The sequence below is a fragment of the Terrapene carolina genome, unplaced genomic scaffold (genome assembly GCF_002925995.2).
Source record: "Terrapene carolina triunguis isolate 2854851 unplaced genomic scaffold, T_m_triunguis-2.0 Scaffold89, whole genome shotgun sequence".
NCBI lineage: Eukaryota > Metazoa > Chordata > Testudines > Emydidae > Terrapene > Terrapene triunguis.
In genome coordinates, this window is record NW_020664440.1 from 5,653,536 (window position 1) to 5,667,658 (window position 14,123).

At 43.0% G+C, this 14,123-nt stretch overlaps 1 protein-coding gene across 1 annotated transcript in view; it reads left to right on the forward strand.

Moving 5' to 3' along the window:
- The window catches only part of SLC25A26 (solute carrier family 25 member 26), a 287,750-nt gene that overhangs the window by 245,058 nt on the left and 28,569 nt on the right, over window positions 1-14,123 (forward strand). The window contains exon 6 of the mRNA XM_026650445.2: window positions 583-627. Coding sequence (XP_026506230.2) covers window positions 583-627 — 45 coding nt within the window. The remainder of the gene's footprint in view (window positions 1-582; window positions 628-14,123) is intronic.

Consider the following 14,123-nt stretch of genomic DNA (forward strand, 5'->3'; position numbering starts at 1 on the left):
GGCCCTGCCAACATATGTTGGCCCAATAAAAGATATTACCTCACCCACCTTGTCTCTCTCAATAATAATAATAATAATTAATAATTAATAATTAATTAACCATTTCGGACAGTAGAGACAATAAACTTGCAACCCCATTATGCCATTTTTAGCATCCCTTTAAGACACTAAGTGTTCCTCCACTTTCAGATAATTATGTGCGACAGTGCATGTTATCCGACAGTTCCTCATCAAGCTGTGTTTGTGGCCTGAGTGGTGTGGTGCTGGAACCATCTTTATGGCTTCTTTGGCTAAAAGTCAAACTGAGAAATTCCCGGCACTAGATCATACTAGTTATTGCTCTTACAGGCCACCCTGGTAACAATACATTAACCTCTCAGCAGGGAACGTGATAAACAAAGTAAAAACTGCTTTAGTGAAACCAGTCCTCTAACAGCAGTGTACATAAAGTAATCCTTACAGATTTATAAATGTAATAAGCTACAGTTCACTGAGTGAACAATAACTGTTCCTAATTTAGCCAGCCAAGGAACATGCCAATCTAATTTGCTGTTGTGACTTTTTTTTCTTTACCCCCTCCAGATTCCTTTCTCTCTGGTGCAGTTTCCCCTTTGGGAGTCCTTAAAGGTAAGACCCATTAGTGTGTCAAGCTTGTGACATTAGAAATGTGTGCATCTTAGAAGCTTGTATGATAACTTACCTAACTTGTTAACCACAGATATGGACACTTCAGAGAATGCATGTACAATGCTAGTTTTGTATATGATAATCATTTGGTTGGATGTCTGAAAAACGACAGCAATCTAAGCTTTAATGCACGTCATGCAAACAAATCCCAGTGCTCCGCACTGACGATAAACACCCCAGAAGTTTTGTTTGCTGTCCTACCTAATGGTATCGATTTAAAATTGTCTGGGAGCCATCAATGTTGTCTCAATTTGCAACACCTCACTCCTGAAGGTAAAGAGGGAATTTTGAGTTGTGCAGAGGAGACTGATTAAATAAAATTGTTGCCAAGAGCCACCCACAATATGTCATTGGTGTTCTGATTGGCTTTGTACCAATTATTTGAAAGAATTGTTTACAGAATCTGTAAATCAGAAGATACCTTAATAGAGCAATCTTCTAGAATGATGCAACTTTATATGAATGTTATCCCTCCAGTTGGTTGCATTGTTTATCTAAGGTGAAATTGCTGTCCAACAAAAGGACTCGTGGTCTAGTGTTTAAAGCACAGAACTGGAATTCATGAGATCAACGCTCTGTTCCTAGCTGTGCTACTCACCATTGGCAAGTCATGTAATTTCTATGTGCCCCAGTTTTCTCATCAAATGGTTAAGCTGTTAGTTCTGCACCTCAGAGGGAGGTTAGGGGGGCTAACATTTGTAAAGTGCTTTGATGTCCTTGCACAGAAGGCAGAATAGAAGTGCAAAGTGTTGTTGCAGGCCATTGCAAATGTTGTGGTAGGATTTTATATTTATATGATGGAGGGGTGGAAGGATTTTTTATTAATATTATTATTATTAAGTGAGTTGGACTTCTGGAACTTGTTGGATGACAGCACTGTAAAGTGAAGTCCTCTCCTCTTACAAAACAGATGCACAATAAGCGGTAGGAGTGCTAGCTTCCCCTCCACGGCAGCATCAATGTGCGTGGACCTTGTTCCAAAGGAAGCAGTTCTAGGACTGATGCATAGTCCAGATTCCAAGCTGACTGAAACACTCGACTCTTCCTTGAGAGACAATTAGTACAAATTGTGCCAGTGGTTCTGGAGACGTAGGAATTTACCCGCTTGGAACTTGGTTGAGACCACAAAATCATTTCAAATAACCACCAAACAGCTGGCAGATGCTAGTAATTTTCATTCATGAGCAGCCAGAGCTCAGTTCAAACCAGTGACCTAGGAAAAAGAGGCTATAGTATCAGTTATTTGAGCTATCCTGGCCTTACAGGACTGAAGGATTGGTTCCGTGAAACCCTCTGAAAGCTGGGTTGGAAAACAGAATTTCCATCTATGGGAAATTCTGATTGGTACAACCCTGGATGCTCACCAGGCTGCTGTATTAGACCCAAACCTTGGCTCCCATATGCTTTTAGGCTGGCTGAGTCTGGACAGAATCCAGTAACTGCTCAAGCTCTGGGCTTCTAGGCATGCTCTTGGAGTGAAGATCCCCTATCTAACTCCCACTCCTGAGATATAGACTCTGCAATCCAAGTGACTAGGACCTGAAACTAGTGCTGGTTCCTTACAAGACTCCCTGATAGCTATTGTACTACCCCACCCCCCCGCCCCCGAGTTACACCGATACTCTGGGCCCTCTGGATTACTGTTTCACTTTTGATGACTATGTGATAGTTAAAAGAAGGGGAACACAGGCTGTGTAAAGGAATTTCTAAACCAATCACATTTTACTCCTAGATAAGGCACAAGAGAGGTACAGATCTATGGAAAAATAAGCATCTGTATGCAGAACCCTCGCTCGCGTGTCCACACCATTCTAGAGCCCTTCGGGTTTTTGTCAGTCCTTTCAGGGCTCCAGAACCCTTTTCTCCTCCTGCCCAGTGTTGCCTTCTTGCTCTGGTCTCTTCTAGAATGGCCAGTGAGAGAGCCTCCCACTTATAAAGTTCCAGTTCCAACCCCTCCCATCAGTTGACACCCCTGAACGGCTTCAGGTGTCTTATCAAGTGATTTTTTTTGCTTAGTTGCATTGCAGCCCACCTGAAGTGCAGCCAAGGAAAACTGCTTCCCCTTGGCTGCAGCCAGGTCATTGTTCTAGGTTGATTTTCCATTTGAAAGGAAAGCTACCCAGGCTAATGCCTCTTGATTGCTCTTCCTTGTTAGCCCTCTGCTAGGTGCCAGGATTTCTCCTAACATCTCCTGGGCATTTCAGCTCAAGATGGGACTCTGCAGTGCCAAAAGTAAAAGCACATATAATCGATTGTAATCAAAATGGCATTCAGATAACAGAATGGAGTTAGCAGGCTAATGTAGGCCTGTACAGACACCATACCAGTCCGACACACCGATGGTTTCAACATCCGGTTTTTCCATGAAATGGGACAAAATGTCAAAACACTGAAACATTTTACAGCATGGAAAGAGCTGAAAAACTTTGATTCAGAAATGTTGAAATGAATAATTCTGAGTTTTCCAGTGGAAAGAAAACATTTTGTGTAGAATTTTCCCATAGAAGAACAAGAAAATGTTGTCAGTATTGTCATTGTTTTTCGACAAGCAAAAAATTGATGTTGTCGATTCCCTGTATTTCATTGAGGAAATGTTTCTGGCAAAAAATTTCGACCAGCTCTAACGTCCATGTACCGGGTCAGATACTTCCCCTCACCACAATGGATGCAGGAGTTGCACTGTACACCATTACTGTACCTGCAGGCTGCAAGTGAGTCCGAACTAGGGTAAGAGTGACGCGCCCAGGGTTTAGGGGGCAGTGGCAGTGGCAGTCCTCTCCTTACTCCCACCACAGCTGTTCTGTTGGGACTTGTTTTCTGGCTCCTCACAGTCACAGGTTTCCCAGGAGAGGCGTTTAAATAGCACATCCCCAGACCAGCCTGGCTCTGTCTCTTTCTGGACCAACTTCTGGTGCTGGATGGAACGTGGTACTGGCGATTGTACTTTTGCATGGATTGTGCCACGGCACCCTTGCTCAGTGCAGGTGTTGTGCTGGTGAAATGCGCTGTCTGTACTTTTCACACCAAGCCCTATTATCTGTTGTATTGTGGTAAAGCCTAGAGGCCTCTATCAGGGCCCCATCAGGAGCCACCCATATACAAAGAAAAGATGGTCCCTACCCCAAAGTGCTTACCACCAAACTATAAGACGAGAGCCAAAAGGTGAGGGTGGGGGAGCTGAGGTAACAGTGAGAGACGGAGGATTGGTGTAATAAGCAGCATCCCAGCTGCCGAGCCGTTGAGTGTTTTGTAGGAATCCCAGCACCATGTGCTCATCGCGATGTTATCTGAGTGTGGATCTGGGAATTGTCCTGTTGCACAGGGGTAACTTCAGCTACCTTATTAGGAATCTGTTTTTATGCCAAATTACAGGAGCAGCTTTCAGTGAACTCGTATCCCACAGAGCTGACGTGACATCGTAACTGCTCGTGCCGCATCTTTGTTCTGGAAACTAGAGACGGCAGTATTAAAAAGGGCACTGTGTCCTCCCAAACCACATAAAGCAGGAACATGATGTAGCTCTTCGCAGAATGTAAAGCTGTTTTAACAAACGTTCACGTAGTTGTGGTGATAAAATGTATTGTTTAAAACCTAGGCTGTAAAGGAGACCGTTCGAATTTAGCTGGCTAAGTAAACAAGCCTTTTAGGATTAGACATCACCGATCATTTAAACGGGTTGGTGGATATTTCCAGCAACATTTAGACTGGACAGCTCATACCATAGCCCAGTTTCAGTATATTGGTCTACAAATAACAACCTGTTACTGAGCGTAGGGATCTTAAAATCCTTCGCACGTGCTTCAGTCATTTCCTTTTCAGCATCTCGATAAAGAGCTAGAGGTTTGTCACATCAAAGTCACAGCAGTGAAAGCAGGAGCCCTGGCTGTAGAAGTAACTGATTGCAGATGATTGAATTAAACTCTTTTTAAAAAAATCACAAATACTGAAGCAAAGAAGAAAAGTTATGGTCTAGTCACCTGTGAACACACGGGGAGTAGCAGTTAAAGGATTCAGCAGCAGGTCTTCTCACAGGGTCTTTGAAGGGAAGGGGGGAAACAGTAAATAGCAGGAGAGGCAGCACAAAGCACTGACACAGAAACCTTAACTAAAATTATTGAGTCATTTTTGTCCGGCTTGTCTTCATCCGTCCCTCCGCGAACGCAAGTCGATGCCACACCATTCCGTTTTGTGGCGAGCACGTTCTTTCCATTTCTGGCCAAAGAGTTTTGTCATGGGATCAGCCCAGCGCGTTTTCGGTCTGCCCAGTGGTCGCTTGTGGTCTCTGGGGATCCAGTCACTGATGTGGGTTGTCCACCTATTGTCTAAGGGGCTATGCTGGGCTGTATTAAAGGGGTTGGTTGTGAAGGGAGGTGAAACACCCGAAGTATTGATAAGCGTATGAGGCGTATAGGGTCAATTCATTGCTGTGGCTGAGGGAATCAGATATTGTGGCTGGATGATTTTATGACCATTAATAAAATCTGTAGTTGTATAAACTGAGTCATTGGTGACTCAGTCTCATGTGTCTGTGCACCAGCAAATTACTGCAGGGATCAAGGAAAATAGCTCGCCTCCCTGGAGAGCACAATTAGCTACATGCCTGGTAGGGAAGCAGGGATTACCTTCCAATGAGACATCAGGTGTTGGCCAAAGCCAGAGACAGGGTACTAGACTTGGAGAAGCAGTAGTCTGATCCCATATGGCAAATCATATGTACCTATATCCCATTCTGTGTCTTTGCTTTGCTCCAAGCAGCCATGTGCTAAGCCTGTACTTAACATTTGTTCTTCTGGCAGGTCATTAGCCATATTATAAACACAGCACTATCATAGTAGTAAATACTGACAGGTTGTACTACATGAAATATATAGTATTGCATATCATGGCACTATAATATGTATAGACAATGAGAGAGAGAGGACACCACACAGATAAGGTTATTCATAAAATGGGCATTAGCACAGGACATATTGAAATGATTGGCAAGATATGAATTTATTGATTGAAAATATGAAATATGGAGGCTTGACGTCTGATTATGTGGGTATCTGGCATGAGCACACAGGTTGGAATTAGCTGATGAGTGTACCCTTCTCTTAAATCTTGATATCTCTGAAAGGTTGAAAAAGAAGTAAAGAAACCACTGGGACTTTTTTTTCATACATCTAATATTTTTATTGGGAGACAAATATTGCTTGGTTTTCTTACAGTAAAGCAAGTCCAACACTATTGCCTACATTTAAAACCCTCCTGCTGTGTACAGAGGTATAATATTACGGTGTTTTTTACTTCCATTTTAAAAAAAATCCTTCTAATATATATAAGAAACTAGAAAGGTGGAAACTCTACAATGTTCATTGAAATTTTAACAGCAAGCACAGCGAACATTAGGATAAATATTAAAATCCCGTACAACAAACATTTTTGGTTTCTCTAAGGTAAGCATTTCTGCTGAATGCCAATATGGCATCTTGGCTCTAGGAGAGAGGCAGACACTTAAATAGGGCCAGTCCCATTTCATCTAGAGCTGCGAGGTCAAAGCCAACACCTTAAATTTTATCTGGAAGCCAACTGGCAACCGGTGCAGATAACAGAGCACACGTGCTCTCTGAAAGGCACCCCATTTACCAAGTGTGCTGCCTTTTGCATCAGTTCTGGCTTTGGGTTGCAGTCCCATGTACAGAGCATTGGCATTTCCAGTATGGCTACGTAACTTGCTTCAGAAATGCCTCGTGTCTCATTCTGTACAGGAATTTCAGATTGCAGGGACACATCTTTGGAGTGAAAGTCTGTGCCGAGTCACGGTGGTCGCAGCAGATATTTCTCTGTTTACAATGACAGATATTTTCCTGTGAGCTGGGCACTCCACTGTAGGTTTTACCTGCTTCATGATATCTTATCCTACATAGTTTTATTTTTTTAGAAAGCCTTCTTGGAAGAAATTTTAGCTTCCTCAATTATTTATTGGTGATGTAGAAATATAGGACATCGGCTCACGGACAAATATTTAGGACTCGAACGTCAGAATTGAGGAGTCCTGGCTTTGAGCACAGCAATACCTATTCATCAGAAATGACTGCTTCCTAGGGAAGCCATGGCAAGATGAAAACTAACAGCTCCATGGCTGGCTATCCCTGATCCCACCAGGATCTGTATCTTGAGCCCTTCTGTTGTGGGAAACACCACTCAGTCCTCTTGATTTTTATCCCCGCACATGCTGGCTGCACTTCGGGCCCAGCAAGAATTACTCTAGCACAGCTGTGAATGGAGAAGGCTTTCTGCATAGGCCAGCCGTTGTGTGGTAAGTCAGAGAAATTCCCCTGACGTTTTGTGAGACGGGAGCAGAGGAGGGAGACCATGTGAATGGCTTTTTAAAAGATAACCTTATTTTTCAAAGCAAAAACAAAACAAAACATTCCAGGACCCTTTGTGTCCTGTACCTGACAGTCTGATTCTGAGGTGGACCAGGCATTTCATAGATGTCTAAAGCCAGAGTGGACTGTTGTGATCATCTTGTCTGACATCCAGATTAGCACAGGCCAGAGATCCTCACCCATTTACATTTACCCCTCACCCCTATATGAAGGCTGCCATGGACAAGACTGATCCTGGGATATAACTTCAAACCCTTTAAAATCCTGAATGGATTGCCACCCAGGTCAGATCCTAGCGCTATTGAAAACAGTAGGCTTTTTGCCATTGACATCACTGGGGCCAGGATTTCACTCCCAGTCCCTGTGTTAAGCAAAAAATAAATATGGGGTTGAATAGAGACAGTGGCATGGATGGTTTAGGGCAGGATTCCCACCTCTAGCCTCTCTCAGATTTACTGTGCAAAGGCCATTTACTGGGGTTTCGCACGGAAGGAGAGGAAGCTCTAATCCTTGTTCGAGCAAGTGGAAAATACCTCTGATTGTAATTTCAAGAAGAGTTAAGATGTATGAAATGCTTCCACCATTAAAGCAAAAGACCAAAACTACTTTCCGAAAACTGGAAACCAACCCTCGGTTGTTTTAACAACAGTAGGAAATATAAAAATCTTGCCAAACTGGGCCTAAACATAGTTTTCCCTGGGCTGTGGCTAGGTGCCCACTTTTCTTTTTAGTCTGAGAACTAGCCTAGCATTTCTTTTCTACTGTAACCAGTTACATGTAAGTCAAGAATAAATGAAACCTAGTCATAGCGTTAAAGCATTTCCTTTCAGGCTATATCATAAGTGTTTGCCCATACCTCTCTCCCTCTTTGAGTAATGATCAGGCTGATTTGGGGATTAAGACTAATCATTAAATAGCATTAATGTGTCTGCCATTTGCTTAGGTGCTGCATCACGAAAAGCAATTTGCAGTGCACTGTTCCAAGGCATGATGTAACCTCCAGCCAATCAGGAGCCTGCATGCCATTAGCATAACGGCTACATTTTTCTCACAAAAGAACAATGCAGCCAACAGCTGTTCTGCAAACAAAACTTACATTATTGGTGTCATAATCGCAGTCATTCACATGGCCTTTAAACACTGTCAGAGGCATTCTAGCACACCATCTGCACTGAAGGGAAAGAAATAAATGCAATCATTTCTTGTAGAATTAGACACATTTTGAAAAAAGCTGGATAGCCCTGGAATGTCAATGCATTATTTGAAAAAGGAGACATAAAACAGACTCTCACAGTTTAGCAGACAAAAGGCCAGATTGTGATACTCTTACTCATCTGTCTTTGACCATGAGTAGTCCCACTGATGTCAATGAACCTGCTATTGAAATCAGTGGGACCACTGGTGGAGGAAAGTACCGTTCAGTGTAAGGGTATCAAAGTCTGGCCCGAAGTGTTGCACACTGAATTTCTAAGTATTAGCTCATGCCAAATGAGCCTAAAGAACTGTTTAGCTTTTTGAAATGGCTTATTCACTCAGGCATGGATGGAGCAGGTATTTATAAACAGGTAGCAATGGTGCAGCTGCTCTAGTTTGAAGTAAAGTTGTTTTAACTTTTAAGCACTTTTCTGAACTACTCCCTACTTACCCAAGTATTTATATGACCCTCCTCTCCATAGTATCTGAGCGTCACTGGTACATTATACACTGCTATGGACACAGTGTTTGGGAGATGTTTTCCTTAACCAGGTTTTTTGTGCATCCACTTTAGTTTGCATCAAGCTGGAACACAGATGGTGAAAAAGGCATGAAACGCTTAACATTGGAAATGTGCTGTGGCATGTAGGCCAACTTTTTGTTCTTTTTCTCTCAGTGTATCTGGGATTTGGGTGGGTTTAAGATATAGGGCCAAGTTCACTGCTGGCATGAGCAAATGCAACTCAATTAGCGAATAAGTACTTTCACTGCTTAAACCAATAGAGAATTTAGCCCATGGTGTTTGTCCCATGCTTGGGCCAGTATGTTTTCTGCAAGACAATATGCACACGTACTGTACATGTGCACATAAAACGTCATTGGAGAGAATATTTTAGATATGTCTTTGGCCCTTTGCTTTTCCACTATCCATGTAAAACTTGCAAATCTGCCTATAGGTTATTTATGTTTTTTTAATTGGGATTTCCCTCCCCTACCTTACGGTACTTCTGCCCTTATGAAAAGGACTATAGTTTTCTACAATAATGTCTCAAACCTCTATTTAAAGCTGTAGTGTTTGGGGCACTTGCTGTAGTATATTTTCATAAAGCAACTGTGCATGAACCCGACCAAAGGCCATGGAGAATGTAAATCACAAATGGAAAATGCAAAGTAAAGTTGTCCCTTTCTGACTCTGCCAGCTTTTCTAAAGGCCCCCAAAATAAAAATAAATACATACTAAAAGTTTTTACTTCTCTTATCTCAGTAGAATGAGACCAGTGTCAACTTTGCCACTGGAAAAGGGCTTGCAGATGTTATTGATACAGATGTGGTACCTGTGGCACCTGGGGGTATTTTACACTCACTAATGGAAACTGGTGAAATAAGTAAATTTATTCTGTGGGCTGAAGTGAAGGTCTTGGAGCATCATGGAAAGTGAGCAAAGAAGATTTTGCTAGTACAATAAGGTTTTAAAGCAGAGTGTAGTAGAAGTTGTGGCGAGGTAGACCCATGCCATTGTAGAATTTTCAGGCAGAATGCTGACTCAAGAGATTTCCAAGGGGTAGCATTGGTAAATTGATAATCCAACACTGTCAATGGCCAGGCTGTGTACCCACGTAGCCTTGACAATTCAGCATATGAGTTTCCCTGGGAATGCATTGGTGTACCAAGCCCAGTAGACATGCTGACCAAGGACCTCTCATTAGGATGATATTTTATGGAAATACTTAACCCAACAGAATGTTGCTGATACTTACCATTTCGGTATAAGAAAGAGAGGCTCCGAAAATAATTAAAAAACAAACAAACCTGTTATATGAGACTGGATGACTCAAGAAGATGCTAATGGGATACAGACATTTTCATCTGCATGCCACTGATTCAGATCTGTTCCAAGATGTCATTATCGAGTCAATCTCGGTTACCAAAAGCCATTGCTTTTTGATGGGTGCTTAGTGGCGTATGTACTTTGAGTCGGTGATCTCATTTTAGTTCTTAGCAGGCAAGTGCCGAGCTACAAAAATAATCCCTGTTAATTGGATTCCTCGTTCGGAGCCCCACCAGAGAAATCAAGGAATGAATGAGCATGGAGACCGAACTCTTGTCTCACCCCTAGAGTTGGCTCCTCCCAAATAACAAGTTGGTATGAGCAGTATGGGAATGTTTCTAAGGCCACTTCCCATGCAGCTTGACTGTGCTAGACATATTGAGAGCGCTTAGTTCTCCAGTCTCCAGCTTTGCAGGAGAACTGAATTAACTAACGCCATGTCTACGCGAAAGCAGCAGGGCTACCGCGCTGAGCTGTGCTACTGTAGTGTTGTAGTGTAGATGCTTCCTACGTCAGTAGAAGGGTTTTTTAATTGATGTAGTTCGGGGTCGGCAACCTTTCAGAAGTGGTGTGCCGAGTCTTCATTTATTCACTCTAATTTAAGGTTTCGTGTGCCAGTCATACATTTTAACATTTTTAGAAGGTCTCTTTCTATAAGTCTATAATATATAACTAAATTGTTGTTGTATGTAAAGTAAATAAGGTTTTAAAAAGGTTAAGAAGCTTCATTTAAAATTACATTAAAATGCAGAGCCCCCCGGACCGGTGGCCAGGACCCAGGCAGTGTGAGTGCCACTGAAAATCAGCTTGCATGCCGCCTTCGGCACGCGTGCCATAGGTTGCCTACCCTGATGTAGTTAATCCACCTCTCTGACAGGCAGTACAATAGCTAACTTCACAGAAGAATTACTCATTGACTTAGCTGTACCTACACTGGTGAACCCAACTGTGGTGCTCAGGGCGTGAAATTTTTCACTGCCCAGAGCAATGTAGCTGGGCTGATCTAATGTTTACATGTAGACCAGGCCTACGTGACTGAAATGCTGAAGACATAAACAGAAGTTTTTATACTAGGGCTCAAGTTATTCTACAGTCAAGTCTTAACCCTTTCTGTGGATCCAGCATACCTCTGTGGTGCAAGGCAAAAAAGTTGATTCTTGTAGCATGGAGAGATCTTATATGTGCAAATGGAATGTAGACAGCCTATTTCTGTGTGGGACATCAAAGGTTAATCCTCCTTCGAGTCAACATTTAGGTGGTACTAAAGGTTACTAAAACCAAATAAGCTAGAATGACAGTAAAAACAAATTATTTTTCCCCATTGTGCTGTTGGCCCTCATGCCTTCTGTCTGTCTCTCTCTCCATTCTATTTCTCCATTCTCTTCACATCTCTCCCTACCTTCCTGCTGGAACCAAAAGAATCAATGAAGGATGGATTAATAAATGTCTGCACTATGCTTAACAGGTGAAAAGTGCTAAGCAGTCTTATTATTAAATGCAAAAGGGCAGAATGCAGTGTGCTGGGAGGGTTCCCTGTGGTGAGCACTGCTTTCACTGGCCTGTGCGTTCTTTGCTCTAGGACTTCGCTATATTGACACAGTTTGAAAATGAGTTTTATTTGGAGCAAGAGTGCACATTGCATTTCAGTTTGCGTAAATTAATCTCACATCCTTGTTAAGTTCAAACAGATCCTAATAACATTTATAGTGCAAGTCCTTCAGGGCAGGGGCTCTGTCCTCTCGCTTGTCTGAACAGAGCCTCGTGGAGTGACGAGTGTGATTTAAATAGTGATAACAGATCAGTGCTGCAAAGTAACACTGCACACGTACACTTTATTTAGTCACAACAGTGAAAAATGCCCCTGTGCGGAGGCCAGTACTAACCCTTAAACGGGGCTTATGTGGTGACTGGAACTCATGCTGGCCCTCTGAACTGGGGTGGATATCACCCAAAGAACAGAATACCTGTGTGATTAGTTTCTTGATGTGTTTCTAAGCTGTAGCCATTTTCTGCCTCTGCTATAGCAAATGTTCTGCACATCTATTGGGATCAGCCATCAGCAGTGTTGCCAATAAAGCACCAAGTTGTAAAGATGAACCATGAAGAACAGTTTGTTTTCTTCATCCTACAGAATAAAAATGGAAACAAATCAATGTGGTTGATTTGGACAGTATTTCTATCTGCTTTCATGGGCGTCTCAAATTTCATGTTGCTAATCATACCGGGAGGTCAACAAATCAATGTCCAGTAGCCTGTTGACATCATTCATTGTGTTAATCAAATAACCTGTTACAGGAGCATCATGTGAAGGTTGTTGTCTTCTCCTTGTTGTTTTGCCCTCAAGCCACTTCTAAAGTCACACACTAGCTCGCTAATCTGGACTTGCTTATTAGAACATTGCTAATCACCTCTCTTGCCATCTGAAAGAAAACCACCTCGAACAAAGGGGGACACAGAAGCAAATTAACCTACCATGCTAATGTTTATAATTGGAATCAATTGGAACATTGAAAAAGAAGTTGGCTCAGTTGCAGATCTCAGGCTGAGAAGACACCATGAGCCTTGCTTGCCTCTTTAAAGCTAAAAAATATAACGAGGCATCTACCTTTGACTCAGCTCCCTCATAACCACTAAATATAATTATGCTGTTACTGCTTTTTTAAAAAAAACTTAGTCTGTTCATCAAGTTCTGTGCAAAAGGCCCGGGAGGGATTTTCATGTGTCATGCCTTCTTCCTTGTGAATAAATCTCCTCGTCTGAAGTATTTCAGCACACACATTTAAAAAGAGCAATGTTGCAGTGTGACGGGAGGCACAACCGTACACACGATTGGAAGGGGTTAAAGAACACAGTGCTAGGTTTTAGGCCTGGAGGTGGACTTACAAAGAAAGAAGCCCAGCAAGTGGGGGTCTGATGGGGAAGGAGAGCACCACTCCCAGAGGGGATGCGCAGGGACACCACCTCTATCACACACTGATTTAAAGGCTGAAACAATACTCAGAACTTGTTGATACTTATTAAAAGCCGAACATTCTGGTAGGCACCAGAAAAACTACTTTCCTACAAACAAAAATGATTGTGATGCACTTTGTAAATTGTATCTTAAGCTGGTTGAAATGAGCAAACTGCACGATGTAAAGTAAATGGAGGGTGAGGGGCCCGACAGAATAGCAACAAGCTGCTTCTCAGTGAAGAAATGGGACTTGGGAGTTTTCGTGGTTGCTGCAAAGAATGACGCATGGGAAGTCAGCAGTGGGGTTGTTGTGATCAGACTGTGAAACAGTGGTTAGATGTTACCTGAAGGTGGGTTACAGCATAATCACTGCCCAGGAAGGTTCCAGAACATCTAGCAAGGTCCTGATTTCCTGCTGATCTCTGCAGACAACGGAGTCACCAGCTTGGTGTACTGGACTCCTGGAGATCCCTAAGGATGTCCTGTCAGAGAGCCTTCACAGGGTGGGTGGACAGAAAGTAGTACTTTCTCCATCTTGAGATGGGTTCTCCTCCCTGCAGTGAGTGGGGGAGAGCCCAGACCGGCTCTGTTGAAGGCTGTGGCATAGCTTCTCAATCCCAGAAATCCAGGCAAATTGTTTTTTCTCTTGGCACCAGCAGGCATCAAACCACATGTCATGATCACTGATCCTTCGACAACAGCTTGATTATTTTTCTTCCTTTCAGTCTGGCTAGTTTGGATTCATTTCTTCCAATTCAGCTGGATTTGGCTCTTTTCCCCCGTCCTAAATATTGACTCTTGGGAGCTATTCTCCCCCTTTCCCCCACCCCAGGAACATTTCAGCAGCCTCTGTCCTGCAGGCATCTCTCAGGATGGTGGAGAAGCTCCTCGCATTCCAGCAAGGCAGAGTTTGCTGCCGCCTCTCTGCCGTAGAATAGACTCCTCCTAACAAACCCCAACCCAAAGGTCCACCAGGGCTGGCTAGGTCTCTTGGTGGAGTCAGATGCCAGTGCCCTTGGGGAAGCAAGGTCTGTGCCAAGCCTATGGAGCAATGAAGCAACTGGAGCAGGGGTTCTTAAATCCTGCT